Raw genomic sequence first — 19,811 nt, 5'->3', positions numbered from 1 at the left:
AGACCCAGTGCTGCAGGCTGCCCTGCAGACACCCCCCCCCCCCCCGCCGGCACTGGCTGGCATGTCCTTCCTGTACCAGACCCAGTGCTGCAGGCTGCCCTGCAGACACCCCCCCCCCCCCCCCCGCTGGCACTGGCTGGCATGTCCTTCCTGTACCAGACCCAGTGCTGCAGGCTGCCCTGCAGACACCCCCCCCCCTGGCACTGGCTGGCATGTCCTTCCTGTACCAGACCCAGTGCTGCAGGCTGCCCTGCTCAGCCCCACAGCACGGAGCCCCCCGGCACCCACAGGAAAAGCCAGACTGTCAAGTGATTCACCGGCTCATCCTGACACAGACACCCTGTAGGAAGGAGATATTCCCACCTGCAGACAAAGAAATCAACACCCAGGGAACTTAACCAGCAAGTTGGCCACAGAGCTGGCCGGTGCTGGGGTTGGAGCCCAGACCCGCCGGGACCCAGACTGTTAATGCCCGATGAGAACTGCTCACCTGCTGAGCCACAGCCCCTAGAAGGCACAAAACCATGCTGCCCGGCAAAGCTGGCCCCAGCTACCTGCGGACTACTTACCAAACCACAAGTATGAATACAACACATGCCCATCTCTTTGAAGTACAGTGAGCTAGTCAGAGGGTTTGCATAGAGAAAATATATCCAGACTTGCAGCGAGGACACAGCAAAACTGAGCTGAGCCACTGTTACCAACTGTGACTGTCCCCCTGACACGGGTGTCCATCACGGAGGGAACCAAGCCGAAGCCCTGTCTTGGGCCCCTTGATTCCCTACAGTCTGACTTCCCCTTTCCTCCTTCACAGGAGTGCTGGCCATGTGCATGAGCAGGTGCTGCCCTGCCCTCCTATGGCATCTAGAACGTGCCCGGGAAACACCTGGGTAGTAAGTGCCAAGAGTGAAAGGTCACAGTTCAGGGTCAGGCTGAAGGGACCTTGAGGTATGACATCAGAGCTGATACCTGAAGGAGGAGGTGTGGGTCCCTGAGGGTCAAGCCAAGGTAGGCACCTGAACATAGAGGCACAGAGTCTGCATCTCCAATAAGGAAAGGACATTGTTGTCAAGCGATGGGAAAAATGAAATTTCTGTCCTTGTTTCAAAATTCCAAGTTGTTGGAAAAAAAAGAAGAAAAAAAGTTTTATTTTAGGAAATACCTCAACAGTCCTCTTCCCTCTCCCCTGATAGTATCTGTGGTTCTGCAGGCAAATGAACATCTTCCCTCTGTTTACCAACAAAGTCACCCAAGTTTCAGGAAAACACAGCAGGCTTCCCCACCTCACTTCATGCACACAGAATCTAGGGCACTGCTTGGGTCCCTGCTTGTCTGGGGGATGAAAGATGGGTCCCCAAGGCAGGTGGCTCCTCTGAGTGCATTCCAGGTGTCTGAAACTCCTACTTTCGTGCTGAAGGCAAGTGACCAGGTGTGGGGCCCCATGTCTCTGAGAAGTCCAAAGTTTTTTCCCCCCAGCTCCCAGACCTTCATGATCCCACCAGACCCTCACCAGGTCCCCAGGACACCCACGACTTAACGACAAGCTGACAGGCACTGTGGGCGCTGTACAGGTCATACCCTGCAGAGGCTCAGATGGGAAGGAAGAGCCCAGACCAGGGCTGGGCACCATTAGGAGCAGAGCACTTGCAGATGGCACAGACTGGCCTCAGCTCCAATCTGCCTGTCACTCTTCATTCTTGATCAGAGGTGATCCTTTTTTTTTTTTTTTTTTTTTTTACAGGGACAGAAAGAGAGTCAGAGAGAGGGATAGACAAGGATAGACAGGAATGGAGAGAGATGAAAAACATCAATCATCAGTTTTTCATTGCAACACCTTAGTTGTTCATTGATTGCTTTCTCATATGTGCCTTGACCGTGGGCCTTCAGCAGACCAAGTAACCACTTGCTCGCGACCTTGGGTCCAAGCTGGTGAGGTTTTTGCTCAAGCCAGATGAGCCCATGCTCAAGCTGGTGACCTCAGGGTCTTGAACCTGGGTCCTCTGCATCCCAGTCTGATGCTCTATCCACTGCGCCACCGCCTGGTCAGGCAGAGGTGACCCTTCTTGCAAGAGCATCTCAGTAGACACGTCCACAACTGTGGCTCAGGTGCTCCACCCATGAGGGTGCAAGCGAGGCCAACTTCTCCAGAGATCCACGTCCCAGCTGTGTGCACTGTGAGACATCCTCCCCAATGAGCAAAGGACCTACGGACTGCTTTCTGGAAGCTTGCCTACTACTGCCCTCAAACTGACCATGGCTAGGGTCAGCCCAAGCCTTAAACTCCTGAGCAAGCAGCAGAAGTGGTGTTTTGCCCAGAGCTTCCGAGTACTGCAGGGAGGATTAACCTATGCACACATGCCCTCTGCCCTCCGACTCGACCATGCTCCTGCTGGGGCTAAGTAGGCAGTGTCTAGGCAGTGAAGCCACCTGGGCCTTGAGGGCCTCACAGCACTGCTCACCTGTACACAATGGTTGCCCATTCTATTTCACACCTGCCTGCCCAGCAACCTTCTGGCTCCTGACACCTGGCAGGAGAGACTTCACATACTCCCACCTCAGGGTAAAAGGAAGGGGCTGTGCCCTGCTGCTTCCCTGGATGTGGCAATTGCTGACTGGGCAGAGACCTGCTCAGGAGTCCTGGTCTTCTGTTGTCATCAGCTGGAAATCTGGCCAAGAGCTTTTACTGCTTTTACTGGGGCTTTCCCACCACAGCCTCACAGCCTGTAGTTGAGGACCCGCCATTGCCGTCACAGCCACCAGGACCCAAGGACGCAGCCAGAAGCCATGAGTGAGGACGGGGCAGCTGTGGGCCTGCCAGCTGGGCAGCACCTGCACCTGTTTGACTTGCTCCTACCATTGCTGCACAAAGCCAGCCTCTGGGTCTCTGTGCCAGAGACATATCCTACACACAGCAGGACTAAGCACAGAGGCCTACACAGCGCAATATGGCTCAGTGGACACTGTCCCGACCAGGTTACCAGCATATAGGGCTACCATGAGCTCATGACTTGATGCCTAAGCCTAGCAACTCTATGGCAACCTAGACACACAGCTCTTGTAGGAAGTGTGCAGTGACAAAGGAGGGCACTTGTACGTGTGCTTGAGCACAGCAGCACATCAGAGCTCAAGTCACACCTGACACCAGGTGGGACCAAGACACAATACCCACCAAATGTCTTCGCCAGGGACTCGTCCCTGGGCCCAGAGCCCGGCTTTTCGTTTTCTTGTATTTTTCCAGTTTTATGTAAGCACAATACAGTCAACTAAACAAAAGGGTTTAGGGCTCTTTATGTGCCTGATTTGATTTGATTTTCTCTAGGCCACGTGGAGTCAGCCTGAGAGGCTCCTGGACCTCTCCACACAACACTCAAATGTTTCCAAAGCTACAAGACCACAGGTATCTGCTTTTTGGGTGGGGCACTAGTCTGAGGACCACTGGGGATGTCCCTGGTCCTCCCTGCAAGCTCAACCTGCTGACCCCACAGCTGCTGGCTGGCTTCCTGCCCCACAACATCCCTGCTCCTAGGTCCTGAAAGAATACCCTTGGCTCTCTCCAACAAAGCACCATGGAGCCTTAAGAATAGAGAGGAGGGGCTGACACCATCCGTTTCTCCCAGGCTCATCAGCCTTCACAAGTACAGGGTGGGCCAGGAAATGATTGCCTTATATAATCTTTGAACATGAACTATTTTTCTGCAGACAGAGAAATTCGGAGACTAAACAGCACACTTCCTAGGGAGCATGGGGCAACCACCTTTGACTGAGGAGCCTGGAGATCAGGTACCTCCACTGTAATCACTGATCTTGGGAGCTGGCAACCAGGAATTTCCAGGCCATTTTCAGGGTCCTTCCATCAAAGGCTTTTCTGGTCAGGAGGTGAAAGAAAAGGGGCTCAGGCTTGATATGGGGGTGGGGTCTAGCAGGCATTCACTTGCTTTACTCCTAAAACCTCTGAGGTGGGCACCTCCTCTGCAGATGGGCAAAATGAGGCACAGAAGAAGATCCTTCCTTGGCCGAAATCTCCCATTTATCAGAGGCATCCACACCTTGTGTAGTTTCCCAAGGGGCTTAGCATGCTGTCAGCATCAGGATGTCAGGGGCACTTACTCTGCAGAGGAGCCCAGATTTGTCTGGGGAGGAGAGCGCTGGCTGGGGCAGCTGTCTGGGCATTGGTGAGAGGAATAGGTGGGGAAGGTGGCCAGTGGAGTGGGGCGAAGAAAGCCCCAGGCCCCCCTATCACAGGGCCTAGCTTGGGTGGGACCTGAGAGGGACCATCCCAACTGCCACACCTGTCCTCCACGGAGTCAGAACCCAGCAGGACACTGGCTTGGACAGGCTCCTGAGATGGCAGGTGGGTTGGAAGCTGGGGGCCAGGTTTGTATCAGCCTGGACACAGGAACCACTGGTGAACAAGCCTTGTATTAGTGTGTTTGGTGCCCAGGAGTTCAAGGACCTTGCTTCCTGGGAGGAGCAGCAGAAAGTGTCCACCCACAGGGCTTGCCAGGCCTGGTGTGCGGTGTCACAGGGAGAATGGCCTGCTCTGGGGGCACTGACAGTGTAATGGGGGGGATGGTGTCTGTGTATGGGGGAGGGGACTCCTGCATGGACAGGCCATGGTGGCACAGTGGAGTCAGCGCTCCTGGCTGAGCGCATCCAACAGTCCTGAGCCATCCAGTAGGGGCAGGGCTGGCACTTGAGGAGCAGCATCTGAGAAAGAAGGTGCTCTGAGTGCCTCGGGCCAGGCTGGGCAGTACGAGGGGGAGCCAGCGACTTACTGGGCACATGGGGGAGCCAGGGAGGAAGGGGTATGTCAGCTGCCAGGCTCCAGATGGAAAAGAGGACTTCATTCACCCAGGACAGTGCCTGGGACACAGGAGAGCCTAGAAAAGGCAGCTTGAGGGAGGAGGGCTGTGGCTGGGCCTCCTGCCTGTCCTACCCATGCTCCTGATTGCCAAAGCTCCTCTCATCTGGCTCAGAGATGGGGCACAGTCAGTGCCGAAGCCTCAGGGGAGGTCTGAAGCCTGGGCCTAGAGAACAGGACACCGGGCTGACAGACAGTGGAGTGCCAAACGCTTCAGGGCACCCATAGGAGAGAGCAGGGACTGCAGCACAGGGTTTCCCCCCACCCCAAGAACAGCCCCCACAGAGACCCTCCCCCAGCCACAGACAGTTACCTGAAGGTTTCTACTTGGATACGTCTGTCTTCCCAACCTTGGGAACACTGTGTGTAGGTTTGAGGCCTGTGGCTCTACCCACTGCGGCCTGGCCCCCTTTGGATCCCTGGTACCTGTGGAAACCATGGCTGAGTTCATTCTCAGGGCTGGTCCAAATGGCCTGTGCCTCTAGCAGTCCACGTGGTCAGGGGCCAGTGAGCAGCTGGAATCAGCATGCTGTCCTGTGCCTCTCCTGCCAGAACCACTCAGAGGGGCAGCTCAGTGAGAGGGCACAGGCCAGGCCTCCCATGGTGTCCACTGCATGCTCTCCCTGAAAATAGTCACATGCCCATCAGAAAACATTCCCTCTTGAGTCACCAAGCCAGTCCTGTCCCTCAGGATCACCTGCCAGCACCTGGGAACCAGCTGGGCATCAGGAACACCCTGAGGGCAGCCGCCCACCTGACTCCTTACCACACAGTGCAGCTACAGTGAGGAGGCTTTTAGCCAGGGCCTCAGAGAAGTGCAGCAAGGGGAGAGTCCTGTCACAGCCCTAGGACTTCCTGGTTAGCTCCTGAGCTACTGCAGGCACTGAAGATGCATACTTAAAAAAGTGTATGGCCCAGCTCTGAATTTTCCACAGCCCTGAGCTTCTCCTGGGTGACCTCTGGCCTGGCCTAGGATGCTGGCTGTTTTCCTGCGACTGATCTCTCTCAACTGGTCACTGCTCCCTGGGGCAGGACCAGCGGCCTATAGGAGCATCACCACCTCTCTGAGGACTGGTTCCAGAAAGACAACTGCCAAGTGGCTCCAGCCAGAGTGTGGGTAGTGAGTGCACAAACAGGGCTCCAGGATTATAAGGTTCAAGTCCTGGATCTGCTGCCCAAGCCCTGTGACCTCTGGCAAGTCACCTGACCTCTGAGACAGGAGAGCAGTGTAGCTCCCTCACAGTGTACCTGAGACGTGCCTGTGCCCAGGGCCACTGGTCCCTGCAGTCCCTGGAAGAGGCCAGCTGAGTAAGGAGGGGTCCAGGGTGCCTCCAGACCAAGACTAGAACAAGATGTGTATGAAGAGACTATGACCTGTCACTTGGGGAAAACCAGCATCTGGCTTGGCAGATGAACAGGAGAAATGCCACCAGAAGGTGTCAGGGCCCTCATATTGCCCCTGTGGATGCAGGGGGCCACTAGCACAACCCAAGGGAGGTACCAAGACCCCTGGACCTCCTGAACCTGAGCTGCCCATCAGACACACTTGGGGAGCCCCATGTTAGTGTCCCTCTTAAGACTGCACAGAGTGAGGGCTCAGTGAAAGCCTTCTGAACAAATTAAGACCCCAAAGACTCCATGTCAGAGCCCATGCTGGTGTTCCTGTGTCAACTCAGCAGACAAGTGGGGGCCGGGGACATGGACTAAGCCAGAAGAAAGATACCTCCGGCTGCAAGGCTTGCTGTGCAGTCACACCTGGGACTCTGCTGGCCTGACGTGCGTCCTGCAGGCCCTGCTCGACAGCCCTAGGTCCTCACGAAGATGGGTCTGCACTGCTCCTGCTCTGAAACAGCCCCTCTCCAATCCCCATCACTGGCTTGCACACACATGGCTGAAATCTGACCACCTTTTACTTGGTAAGAAAGGTGTTTGCCATTGGGCACATTGCCAGCTCAGCTTCCAGGAAAGAAACACACTTCTTACAGAACTGGACTTCCTGACCACCTGTGCCTGAGGGTTTCAGAGCAGGACTTGTAGTCCTCAAACATTCACAGCATTCAGACAGTGAGCCATTTGGACCTGTGTCAGCAAAACAAACTACCAGACCTACAGCCCACCGCCAGGGAACAGAGGAGGGGGCATGCACCTGGAGCTTCTGTCCTGCTGCAGGAGGCGGGCCCTGAGGGCTGCAGTGGGCTGGCCAATAGGAGGGTTTGTGGATGGACAGGAAAGGCTGGGTTCTCCAGGTGGGCAGGCACTGGCTCTATGCGTTGGCCACTTTGCTGCTAGGCTTTGTGGCTGCCCAAGAAGGGTCTCTCCTTACAGGGGACAGAAGGAGCCTCCAACCCCCCCCCCCCCCCCAGAACATTTCTTTGCCTTCCCCTTTCCCCCTGTCTTGCCCTCCTGGGAGAGCAACACCAAGACCTAAAGACTAGGCTGTTTCTGGCAGGTGGCCTACAAGGAAGGGTGAATTGGCGAACATTTGGGGACTTCCCTCCAGGACCTCTGTACCATCTTGAGCTCCTGGGAATGCTCATCACCAAAACAGCCACGCTGCCCTCCACCACAGGCAGGGCAGTGTGGCCAGGCTAGTGTCCGACTCTCCTCTCCTGTGTGGGGGCCCTGCCTGGGTATGAATCTAGCTGTGCCACATGTGACCTATGGTGATAAGTAATTCAGGTTCCTCATCTGCCCTGTGGGCCACAGTAGTGCAGCAAGAACAGGAAACCTGGCCCTGGATGAGTGTGGCAGCCATTCCAGCTACTCTGCTCACAGACTGTGCCCTTGGGGCATGTATGTCTGCTCCCTGCCCGCAGGTCCTGCAGGTGGGGCGCAGGGGAAACAGCCATGCACTTCACATATAGCACCTTCCTAGAGCCCCTCCTCAGTCGGCTATGCTCTGACCAGAGGACTTCCTCCCACTGTTAAAAAGTTTTCCCTGACAAGAACGTGACCCAGGATTCCAAAGAAAATGCCATACTACACCCTAAACCCTGCCCCAGGAGGATACCCCGTTACGTGTCTCACTGTGGTGGCACTACTATAGAACCCCAGTGCTGGCAGAACTTCAGCTCCCGAGGACACCGCTGCTCCACAGAAATAAATATATATTTACTCATGAGCCTTTGGGGCTCCTAAGTCAGAGGGGTGCTGCTCACTCACCAACCTCAGGCTGCAAACATCGAGGCCTGAGAGTGGTTTAGGAGCACATGTGGGACTGGGGCTGAGGGGGGCTGGGGGAGGGTGTGTCTTGGTTGCTGGGATGGTGCAGGAGCCCTGCCCTCTTCTCTCCAGGGATGGCAGGAAGCTCTGTCCACACAGAAGGGACACCTGTGCAGGGGCAGCCCTGTGGTGTAGCTGTGGAGGTGGAGATGGGGCTGAACACAGGGACCTGGACACAGAGGGACCCGGTCAGGCCTCACTCTGAGAAAGCCTTGCCCATATTTCCAATGGGAAGGGAAGGAAGGTCTTGTGACTCCAGAGCAGTGGGCTCCAGGCTCTGGTTTTGGCTGCAGGACCCTTTCTTCCAACCAACCTCACAGGGACCCTAGCAAACCAGGGCTGATGGTGTGAGATGCCAGGCCGGAGGTCACTGACATGTCTAACCTCTAGGCTTGGCTTTGGCAGCAGCCACCCAGCCTCTTGTGCTACCAAGGAATGCCCTGGGGACAGCCCTGTTATAGAAAGGATGGCTGGTCAGCCAGCCATCTGTCCATCCACTTAGCCTTCCAGGCCTCTTGCTCAGTCCCCCACTCCAAGCAATTCCCAGAAGAGTTCAGAGGTCAGCAGGCCTCCATCCCTATGCGTGCAAATGCCCATACCATGAGCAGTGTGGGACTGCTGGGAAGTACCTGGCAAGTACACCACCCACAGAACTTTGAACTAGGACACATGGTGGGGGGTAAACCAACCTTCGGGAGAGAGAGCAGCACAGAGGCACCAACAGTAAGTGGTGGGGAGAAAACTGCAGTAGCCAGTAACCCAAACAGGAAGCCCATCTCATCCCGTCATGGGACAAATGTGCTGACCATGGCTACTAGCCTGGCAAAGATGACAGCATCTGATAGTCCAGGTGGTGGGGAACAATGCGTGGGGGTTGGGAGGGTCAGAGGAACCAGTCTGGAGAGTACTGGTCCTGTCCAGTAGAGCCCATGATGGACCACCTACCCTCTAACCCACTGCTGAGGGATGGGGGCAAGCCCAGTCACTGTCGCCTGGTCTGTAAAATGTTCCTGTTTGCTCTCCAACAAAGATAGGAAAAAAGAGATGTGCCTAGACAAACTCAATGTCAGATCCATCCGTCAACGAATTAAACATGCACACCATGAACCAACATGGACAATCTCAACAGAACTGAGTGGAGAAAGCAAGGTCCAGAAGGTCCAGTACAGTCTGATCCAGACAGTGCTATGCACTGTTTAAAAGGGTCCATGTTTCTGCAGGGAGAGTGTAAGGCACACAGTGCAGACAATGGTGGTGGGGTAGGGGGTGAGGGAGGCCACAGCGGGCTTCCTCCGAGTCCCGCGCTGGCATCTGAGCCTGGCAGTGTGCGCAGAAGTACTGGTGACAGAGATCATGTCAACCACTGAGTGAAAACACAAGCCTGCCACTTCACACCTGTCAACACCTCTAAGTGGGTGACTACAACCCCAGGTTTCTGCACAGCCGGGATCACCACATTTTCACCTCTTCCTCCCCTCACCATTGAGTTCCTCTTGGTGGCATACTGAGAATTTTCAGAGACAGGTGGGCAAGCTGTTGCTAACATGGGCCTCAAGCGCCAGGGCTGGCCTGTATATCCTCATAGGCCACAATTACAGTGCCCACTCATCTGGCTGATGGTCAGGGCTGGAGGTTTTCCAGATATCTGGGGAGCAAGCAAGCATGGCAAAGCCCTTTTTTTTTGAGTGAGCATGGAGAATAAGGAACTGTGTGGTCCCCAATGCCACAGCTGGGGTGAGCAGGAGACCCCCAGATGAAGCACAGCAAGTCTCAAGCCATCATGTTGGAAGGCCAGTGATACTAGCAGGTGTTGCAAGTAACAGTGCCCTAGCCACCCGGACTTCAGGTGCTGTAAGGGAAGTGCTCTGCTGGCCCTTGAGCTGACCAATTCAGAGTGGGGTTAGGAGCTGCACTCTTAGCTGGCTCTGAAGGGCCCTTCCTTGTCCCCAGAGAAGGAATTTGCAGCCTCTTGTGAAAAAAGAACCCTCAAGCCATGGCCAGATAGCTCCGTTGGTGGAACTTTGTTTCAGAGTGCAAAGGCTGTCAGTTCGATTCTCTGATCTAGGCACATACAGGAGCAGCTCCATGTTCCTCTCTTTCAAAAAGGCCTTTAGCTGGCACAATTCCAAGTACCTACCTGCGAGGCAGGCATTAACAATACGCCCATTTTCCAATGGGAAACCAAGGCACATCCATCACAGAGCTTGCAGGCAGTCGAACCAGGATCCTACCTAGCTATTCTGGCTTTTAAGCCTGGGCCCAAACCCTTGCTCTGCTACCCCTGTACCCCCACAGCCACGGGCTTCTGGGCTCCTGAAGAAGTTCCCACCTGCTGTGAGCTGTTTTTTTTTCCCCCCACAGGCTTCCTCGAGACTGGGTTGCCCCTGGACCATTGCTGTTCTTACTTATTGTGGAGAGTGGACAGTTTCAGAAGCTGACTGCATTCTCACGAAGTCCTCCTACCACCAGCCATGCTGCGTCCATGTGGCCCTCAGAGAGCTGCCCACTTCACCCCGAGGCTTTCTGCGCACAAAGCAGGTAAGGAAAATGAGGCTCTGAGGTTCCCGGGTGTACAGCTGGGCCAGGACTGAAAGACCGGTCTCACTCAAGAGCTGGTGTTCACATCAACCTGGGGGCACCGGGCAATGTGACATCCCGGGGGACCTAGGGGGGGACCTAGGCTGCAGCGACGGGTGGTCTCTCCTGCTGTGACCAATGGGGGTAGGTCCTCACAGCCACTGAGCCCCTTCAGTTCTACAGGGTTATAAACAATCCACTCTAGAGTTTTAATCTCTCCAGTTATTGTCATTCCAAACAATTACTGACTTGCTCTGGTTCCTGTCAGGCAGATTGATGTTGCCACATAAACATACGGTGGATGCTACAGGCACACGCATGCCTTAGGCTGTGAGCAGCTACCAGAGAGCCTACTGCCTGTCCCCAAGTTCCCTGTCCACCAGGCCCCATCCCGGCCCCCATGCTGGCTTCCTGAAGTACTATGGGAAGCTACTGATAGCCCCGTTTACACATGAGGTCCTGTGCAACACTCCTGAGCAGCAAGACCAGTGGTCCACCTGATCTCAGAATTCTAAGGTACTGTAAGTGGCCATGGCTCCCACAAAATATGAAAACAAGCTGGGGCTATAGGGGCCATGAGGTCACAGGTAAATGACACACTCCATACCCCCATTTTTGAGATGGAGACTGAGGCTCAGAGAGTTTCCCTGTGCCCAGAGACCTCTGACTCCTGGGACAACGTGAGAGAGGCTGCCCTGAGGGCGTCTCTCCCCTTCAAGGCAGAGTGACTGCCTGTGCTGCCTACCCCTGGGGCCTCAGAGCCCTGTCTACAGAGAGGGCTCAAGACCAGGAAGTGAAATTCAGGGCGTGTCTGTCCCCACAGGCAGCCCTTGGTGCTTGGCTGAGTGCCAGGTGGGGGTGGGGCCTCCACACAGTCCAGCTGCCCAGGAGTGCTGCCTCAAGACAGGCACAGCTAGGTAGCACTGCAGGGACAGGTTCCTGCTGGCCTGGAAGGAGAGGTGGCACATTCTCAAGCTAGCTGGGCGGCTGGTGACAGAAGCTGCCTGGCCAGGTTTCTGCTCTCCACCAGAAAACAGGACCATCCAGGGCCAAGGCTGGGGGAACATGTGGTCTCTTTCCAGCAGCTGGACAGCCTCCTCCCTTCGTTCACCACTCAGCTGACCCTGATGCCACCTAACCCGCAGGGCAGTCTGCAATCCCATTTTAACTCTCTGGTCTATGGCGATGTGCATGCCACACTGCTCCAAAACAACTGGCCCTGCAAGCTGGGGACTGGGGACAATGCCACACCAGAGGGTGGCATGTCACCCAGGGAGGACACAGACTAGGTGACACATCCCATAGCCAGAAAGTGATAGTCTGGATACCTATGCCTGGGCCTCTGCCCGCCCTTGTGGGAGAACCCTTGTCCGCTCACACTGCTTCTGTCCCACTGCCCTATTTTGCTCCTTGTGATTGGCTGTGTGTGTCAGGGATGTGTCTGGAAATGTACCTGGTTCCAAAGCACTAACTCCCATCCATACTTCTATTTATTCCACCAAACCCCATGTGCAGACAGCTCCTATGAGCCCCTCAGGTGCTACAGGTCATACTCCTGCCATCACCGTCCACATGTTGGCCTACTTTTGTGGCTGGGGCAGCACCACATCCCCTGTAGCCCCAGTCTAGCACGGGACCTTTTCTGCATAGTATACCTATCACCCCAAAGAAAAAAAACCACAAATAGACAACAAAAACTTAATGGGAAGAGAAAGGGTCAACTGAATGCTGGAACAGGCGAGAACAAGGGTCCCGAGGGATGAAAACTTTACACACGTCTTGTCACCTTGAGTGCTGGCAGGTGAGGCCAAGGTGCAGGCCTCAAGGAAACGAAGAGGGGATGCCAATGAGAATCATCCATGTGGTCATAATCGCTACAGAGAAATGCTCAGAAAATGTGCTGTCAGGAGAGGGATGACCTCGGCAGTTACATGTGCTCTACACAGAGCAGCTGAATCACCTCCTGGCCTGAGAGACACAACCTCCGACAGGGGCCAGTGGCAGGGAGCACGACCCTGTCCACTGCAGAGGTGGTGGGAGGCACTGGCTTTGCTGCTGCAACCCTCAAGCACCACCACAGTCTAAGCTGCCAACAGTGGTGCCGCGGTCAGCCAACCTCACCCAGGTACCCTGCAGAGCCGAGAGGATGGGGCCTGACTAGGATCTTGCTGCTCCTCCCATGCCGGCTGCCAGGTATTTTCCAGTAAACTGAAGGGCACCATCTGCCTGTGAAATTCCCTGTGTCTGCCAAGGTCTTGGAAGCCCACATGTTCTGAGGCTGGCTACTGTCCTGGCCCACCAACAGTCTCCCAGCTGCAGCCGGGTCCTGGGTGGGCACACAAGACAAACATGTATCCACATGCCCGCTCTTGGCTCCCCAGGCTGAGGGACTTCGCAAATTCCCCAACTTTCTTGGGCCCTGCCTTTCTTGTGCGGAAAATGGGAACTGTTAGATACCTACCTTGTAGGGTGGGGAACAAATGAGAGGACCACTCCAAGTATCTACTGAATGCTCAGGGGAGAGGAATCTGCCTCTGCCTCCCATAACAATACTGAGGCCCAAAGACGGTGCTATCGAGATGGGGACTCGGTTACCACAGGGTGGCTACGTTACAGGTGCAGACTTTCTGAAAAGTAATTTAATATTCACATGGACAACGTTTAAACATTCAGATCGTTCAACTTAGAAATTCCACTTCTAAGAATTTCGAAAGGAAATCGGGACTTTGCAAAATGTTTACATCTGAGGCTGCCCATGGCAGCACTGCTACAGGGCCTGAGGCACAGCTGCACTGCCGGGGAGAACAACGGTGACACCAGAAGGCATGTGCAGCGGCTGAAGAGTTCCGCTTTCACCAACACGGAACAACGTTTATAGTGAACTTATACTGTGGTTTCAATGACAGAAAACAGTATGCATGGAGAATAGCAAGACTTTCATACTCTACTCCCAATTACCTATCATAATCACTGCTTTAAAACAGCAGAAAAAAGAGATGTGAATGAGAAAGAGAGGGCTCCTTAACAACAAGAAATGACCCCACTAACTGCTGGCCACTCCCGTGTAGCCACCAAACCTCTCAGACCTCCCACCAAGAAAGAAACCCCTACTGATGGGCTTCACTGGTCCCTGGTCCCTGGGCTGGGGCTGTGCCCACAAGGAAAGGCTCTCGGATGCAGTAGCAGACAAGGCCCCAGACCAGAGGTGCGCCACAGCCTGGTGGTCCAATCCACTCTGCACAGTCCCAGGTTTTACAAGTAAAGTGCAAACAAAGTAGGAAGCCCTAGTCTTGTAAGTCCTGCAGCGCTTCAGGACAACCCGAGTTCTAGAGCACGGTCAAGTCACAAGCCTGAGAGCACCATTTAAAATAACTGTCAGTAAACCATGTGCAAGTTTGCATAAACAGGTTTTTTTCTCTTCTCTTTCTTTCTTTAAATTAAATCTAATTCTGAACATCTTGACCTCAGTTTTCTTGTCACAACCCAAGTCCTCTCTAGGTGATTCAGGCCATGGTGACATCCCAACCAGGTAAAGTTAGGTGGTCGGGCCTTGTTCACTGGTCCCAGTCCCATGCCCTGGCTAACATCTGCCCCACAGCAGGCAAACACAGGTTTAGTCCGTTGATGGCACAGAAGAAACTGACTGTGAAGACAAGGTGGGGGCCCTGGCCGGTTGGCTCAGCGGTAGGGCGTTGGCCTGGCATGCGGAGGACCCGGGTTCGATTTCCAGCCAGGGCACATAGGAGAAGCGCCCATTTGCTTCTCCACCCACCCCCCCCTTTCCTCTCTGTCTCTCTCTTCCCCTCCTGCAGCCAAGGCTCCATTGGAGCAAAGATGGCCCGGGCGCTGGGGATGGCTCCTTGGCCTCTGCCCCAGGCGCTAGAGTGGCTCTGGTCGCGGCAGAGCGAAGTCCCGGAGGGGCACAGCATCGCCCCCTGGTGGGCAGAGCTTCGCCCCTGGTGGGCCTGCCGGGTGGATCCCGGTCGGGCGCATGTGAGAGTCTGTCTGACTGTCTCTCCCCGTTTCCAGCTTCAGAAAAATACAAAAAAAAAAAAAAAAAAAAAAAAAAAAGACAAGGTGGGAACTGCTGTGTGCCACAGAAAAAGTCACAGAACCACTGCAATCTAAGTCCGCCCACCCCAGTTGGTCTCGCAAAGGGCCCTGAGTTTCCCTGGGACTGGCACTGTATGTGTTCAAGGCTGAGTTCTTAAACCTGACTCATTAGGGAAGCCAGCTGAGTGCAGCTCCTGGAGACTGTGGGTCCAGGACGAGAATGTTCTTGTTGGTGCCAACATGGGCAGCACCCACAGGCACCCAGCCAGTGCCAACATGCTACAGACAGGACAGGATACAGAGTGGCTAAGGGATGCTAAGGCAACAGAGCGCTGCTAGGGAGAGCAGGGGGAGCAGATGAGGGCAAGCTGGCAGAGAGCAGCACAGGCAGCTTTCTGGAACCAGAGTGGACTTCAGGATGGTGAAGGGAGGGCGCATGACAGAGAGGAGGCTGCAGAATAGAGAAGGCAGTCCATCAATGCTAGAGTTTCCTGGCTCTGTCCTCCTATGAGGAAGCACAGTCTCTACAGGGCAACACCACAGATGCTGGTAGCCCATGTCATAGAGGATGTCGCCAAACCCAGGATCCCAGAAGCCACATTCAGGTCCCAAATGCTCTTGTTGGTTCCAAATGAAGCCTACGTGATTCCAGGGCAATCCAGGCAAGACTTTGATTCCAGGGCAATCAGGCATATGGAAAGAGGAAGGAGGGTTCTAGCCCTTAAGAGCACCACTCCAGCCCTACAAGGTGATACAAGAGTGTGGGGTGTGGGGACACTCCAAACAAAGTAGCTGTTGGCAACAGTTAGCACCTGCCTGCTGCCTATGGGTGGCCACACCCCTCCAAGGCTAGTCCTCCTGACTGGCCTTATAAGCCCCCCTGGCTAACGCCAGCAAGTGTGGTCACCCCTTGATGGATGTAGAACAGAAGAGAGACCTGCCAATGCTTCAATCACACACCTGTTCTCTTCCAAATCAGGGAGCACTAAGAACTGCCAGAAGTTCTAAACCCTATTCCAGGAAGGCACTGGAAACCTGCACATATTCATCATATTCATGTGTCACCTCAGCACAGGCCCAGCTCAGCGACCCAGGCTGACACATGTGATGAAAAGCAGCTGTGAACGCTCTCACTTTCTGTATAAGGCACCTCTCTTAGGTCTCAAAATACCACAGACGTTGGCACCAGGAGCTGGGGGACAACTGGCGGAGAGGTTCTAGAAGTGCCCTCACGACGGAAAGGTATTTTTGTCCAAGCCCCTGAGAGGAGAAAGGATCCTCACCTGGGCCGTGACCCCAACGGGCGCCCATCAGGACAGCTCTCAAAGCCAGGGCTGCTCCTCCTTAGTTCACCAGCTGGAGGGCGCTCCAACACCCACACAGAGGGTGGGACCTGGCCCAACTGGAAGGATGGCAAGGGTGACACTTGAGACTCATGAAAACAGGCACCACTAACCCCAGGCACCCCACAGAGGGTAGGCACAGCCTGCCAAAAGGTGCTTGGGCCCTATACCACTGGGAAAACTGTACCTGACCTTCACAGACAAGGGGAACACACGGCAGGTGACCCTCAGTGCAGGCAGGCCTGTAAACCCAGAAAGCCAAGATTTCCTTGGCCTCTTGAGGAAGCTCACTAAAGACTCAATCTATCCAATGCCTGCAACAACATGAAAGGGGGAGGTGAAGGAGCGTGAAGCAAACTTCTGCCACCTGCCTGGTGGCATGGATGGCTCCAGAATGGACAACAGAACAAGGGGCTTCCAGAACACCTGGAAAGCCCCTCCTTCTCCAGGCCTGCTACTGCTGAGCTCAGCAACTTCCAGGCGGGGTGGGGTGGGGGGGGTGCTGACAGCCCACCGCAGAAGGAGGCTGACTGGGCACGGCACATGGCACTTACTTTCCATTCTTGATACACACACACACCCTAGGAAGGGGCACTGTGATGTCCCCCCCACCCTGGGCCAGCACTATATAGAGTGTGGGGAGTATAGCAATCTCCAGTTGACCCTCTCACCTCCTGCTCTGATGGACAAACTTCAGAACAAAGAGGCCAGGGGCCCTCACCCTGGTGACCCAAAGGGAAAATCAACCTCAGGAGGTAGGGCTGCAAAACGAATGTCCAGGCTGCAAACAAGGGCCAAGGCCATGTCTGCTGGAAGCTTGATTCAGGTCTTGTGGCAACCTTCAGAGCAGATTCGAAGCACACTCTCCCTAAACCCACACTCCCGACCTAATTCCCTTTGGCAGACAGCATGGTGCTTGCTCTGCCTCCTGCAAGCAGGGAGGTGCTCACCTTGGTCTATCTGGGTTGGGCAGTGCCCAGTTCCAGGGGCTGATGGCCCTGGAGGGTAGGCAGCTGCAAGCCCCCAAACCATGCTCAGTCTAGATCAGGAAGGCTGAATCATGGGGAACCGGGGGTGGAGGAGTAAGTGTTATGCCAGAAAAGCACATCTGTGCAGAACAAGCCAATGTGGGCAGGAAGCAATGATTCAGGGACCCTGGATGGGTAGATCCGTAAGCATTGTGGCTTTCAGAGATGGGCAATACTATCTCTCAGGCTGAGAGCTGCTTTTTTGTGGGAGAGAAACACAAAGCCAAGGGAAAGTGGGAAGATACCCCACTCCCCAACTCCCATTAGCTATACGGCCTCAAATTCTCAACAATTTGGAAAAAACTTCAGATAAAGGACTTAAGGATTGAGCAGACAGAGCAACACTGGACAATGCTCAGCTCCACACTGGTCAGCTGTCCAACTTTCATTCCCCAAACTCACCAAGGACCCTGCACTTTCCTGGCACATAAAGTCAAAGAACAAGACTACCCCAGCCACACAGCTCCCAGCGGGTCTGGGAATGTACTCATGAGGCAAATATGGTAGATGAACAAAAAGCAGGCAGAAAAACTTTACTCCTGGCTTTTTCCAGCCCAGACGTCCTAGGGAGAAGGCTCCACAGAACATCAACACCAAGAGGAAGAAGAGAACCCAACCTTTAACAACCCAAAACTCAGCAATGTCCTGTTGACCAGAAATGGCTACCAAGTTCTTCCCAGGAGAACTGCCCCATCACACAGGTCAACTCTATGCCCCCAATCTCTAGATATGGAGGCTCCCAGGAAAGGTGTCTGGCTGCACCTGTCTCAGACCTGATCAGCTCCTCTGCAATCTGACTGTTGGTCCCCCACTGTTCCTTTCAGAGCAAGCTCACATCTGGCTGAACAGCCCAACTCAGAGAGCAAGGAGCACTGCCTCCTCCCCGCTCCTATCCCCAAATCACACTCTGGCCTTTATTCTACCTACACACACAAGCAGACAGAACCCCTTTCTCTGCCAGGGCCTCCCCGGTCCCCACAAGGCAGTATGGGGGCCCCACAGGTACAGGAGAAGAGAACTCCACTTCTCATTTATGCTCTGAATAAGAGTGGCTTCTGAGAACGGCGAGGGAAAGCGAATACCCCAGGTAAGGTGCACACGCAAAGGAACCCACTTTCCTGCCCGACGACTCCAGGCGAGTCTGGACTTATAACTGGGGCCGGTCCCATTTTATGCCGGCCCGTAACGACCCCGTGGAAACCCAGGTACAGCGCGGGAGGGAGATGGGAAAAGTAGAGAGGCTGGAGCAGAAGCGGAAAGCAAATCAGGCAGCCTCGGGCGCCAGGCCCGCGGGAGGAGGTCTAGCGGGGCTTTGGCGAGTGGGGTCCCCCAAAGAGCAAGAAACGAGGGGGGGGGGCGAGCCCAAGACACCCCGGGGCACACCGTAGGAGTCTTCACAAACTGGCCGCCCCGTTCGGGTCCCCAACGCGTGGCGGCGCGGCTGGCCGGCCTCACCTGGGCGTGCGCAGCGCGGCGGGGTCGCGGCGGTCCAGCACGCCAGGCACGCAGTTGGTGAGCTCCGTCCAGTCGGCGTGCAGCCCGCAGCTCCAGCCCGTAGAGAATCGGGAGAAGAGCCAGGTCTCGCGGCGGTTGGGCCGGTAGCAGGTGCACTTCTTCTGGCCAGGCCGGCAGTCACAGGGCACCTCGAGGCGCACGTTCTGCACGAGGTGGCGGCCAAAAGTGGTACCGCCTGTCTTCTGGATGTGCAGAAACACGATCACGTCATCGCCCTTCATGTCAAAGCGCAGCGAGCGCTCCAGCTCACGCACCGGGAAGTAGTACTTCTTCTCGTAGTGTGGGTCGGGGGTGGGGAAGAGATCCAGGTCGTCGGGCGGCGCGCGGCCTCCGGGCGCGCCCAGGCTCAGCCCCGGGCCCGCGTACTGGTACAGGATCAGCATGAAGCACGCCGAGCCCGCCACCACCAGCACGAACTTGCTGGCGCGCTCAACCATGGTCCTGCCGCCGGCGCGCCGCCGCCGCATATGTCACCATCGCCGGCGGCTGGGGCGCGGGGCCTGTGAGGACAAGGGGTGCGGAAGCAGCTACCTGCGCCGCCGCCCGCGCTGCGGCCGGGCCTGCTACTCGGCTCCTAGGCCGCCCGCAGAGGATCGAGCCGCGGCCATACGCGACGCCATGACTGTTCTCCGCCGGCTCCCCGCCCTCCCGGGCCGACACGGGGCTCAGCTCGGCTCTCGCTTGGCCTCAGCCCGTACCCCCGGGCCTCACGCAGCCGTACCGTACCGCGCCGCGTTGACTTTGCGCAGCCCGACGCGCCCCCGCGTCTCCGCAGTCCGCCCGCTCCGCCCCCGGCCCGCCCCCTCGGCGCCTCTTGCAGTTACCGCCCGCGCTGGTCCTCGGCTCCGCCCCTAGAGCGCGTGGGGCGGGAGGCCTAGGCTGTACAAGCCGGTTCCTTTTCTCGCGGCTGGGCGACTTCTCCAACGTGGGGTTGCCACCCGCTCGGAGCCGATTTCTGTGCGTAGAGGCGTGGGGAGCGACTAAGGACCGGGGAGCGGCGGCCCTGCTAGGCCAGAGTGCGTCTCTGGGCCTGGATCCTCCTCCTCGCGGTCTCGGCTGTGGGTGGAATGGCTCTCTCCCCACTTCTCGGGAGGGAAGGTATTGACCTTGCAGGCTGGGTAAATTCCAAACGCCAGGAGACCGAGTGCACTTAGAGGGACGTAGGGGGCGGTGAGGGTCTGAAGCACAGCCTTAGCTGGGCGCAGGGAAGGG

The 19,811-nt window shown here is 55.9% G+C and overlaps 1 protein-coding gene across 2 annotated transcripts in view; it reads right to left on the bottom strand.

Annotated features, from left to right (window-relative positions):
- HS6ST1 (heparan sulfate 6-O-sulfotransferase 1) overlaps positions 1–19,383 on the bottom strand; it is a 39,268-nt gene extending 19,885 nt beyond the window's left edge. For both annotated transcript variants that reach the window (XM_066346046.1, XM_066346045.1), the window contains exon 1: positions 18,540–19,383. In XM_066346046.1, the coding sequence (XP_066202143.1) occupies positions 18,540–19,066 (527 nt within the window). In that variant the 5' untranslated portion in view covers positions 19,067–19,383. The remainder of the gene's footprint in view (positions 1–18,539) is intronic.
- Positions 19,384–19,811: the final 428 nt, after the last annotated feature.

Source organism: Saccopteryx leptura, chromosome 7, assembly GCF_036850995.1.
Source record: "Saccopteryx leptura isolate mSacLep1 chromosome 7, mSacLep1_pri_phased_curated, whole genome shotgun sequence".
NCBI lineage: Eukaryota > Metazoa > Chordata > Mammalia > Chiroptera > Emballonuridae > Saccopteryx > Saccopteryx leptura.
The sequence above is the reverse complement of the archived record's forward strand: the minus strand, read 5'-3'. Positions and strand labels throughout refer to the sequence as shown.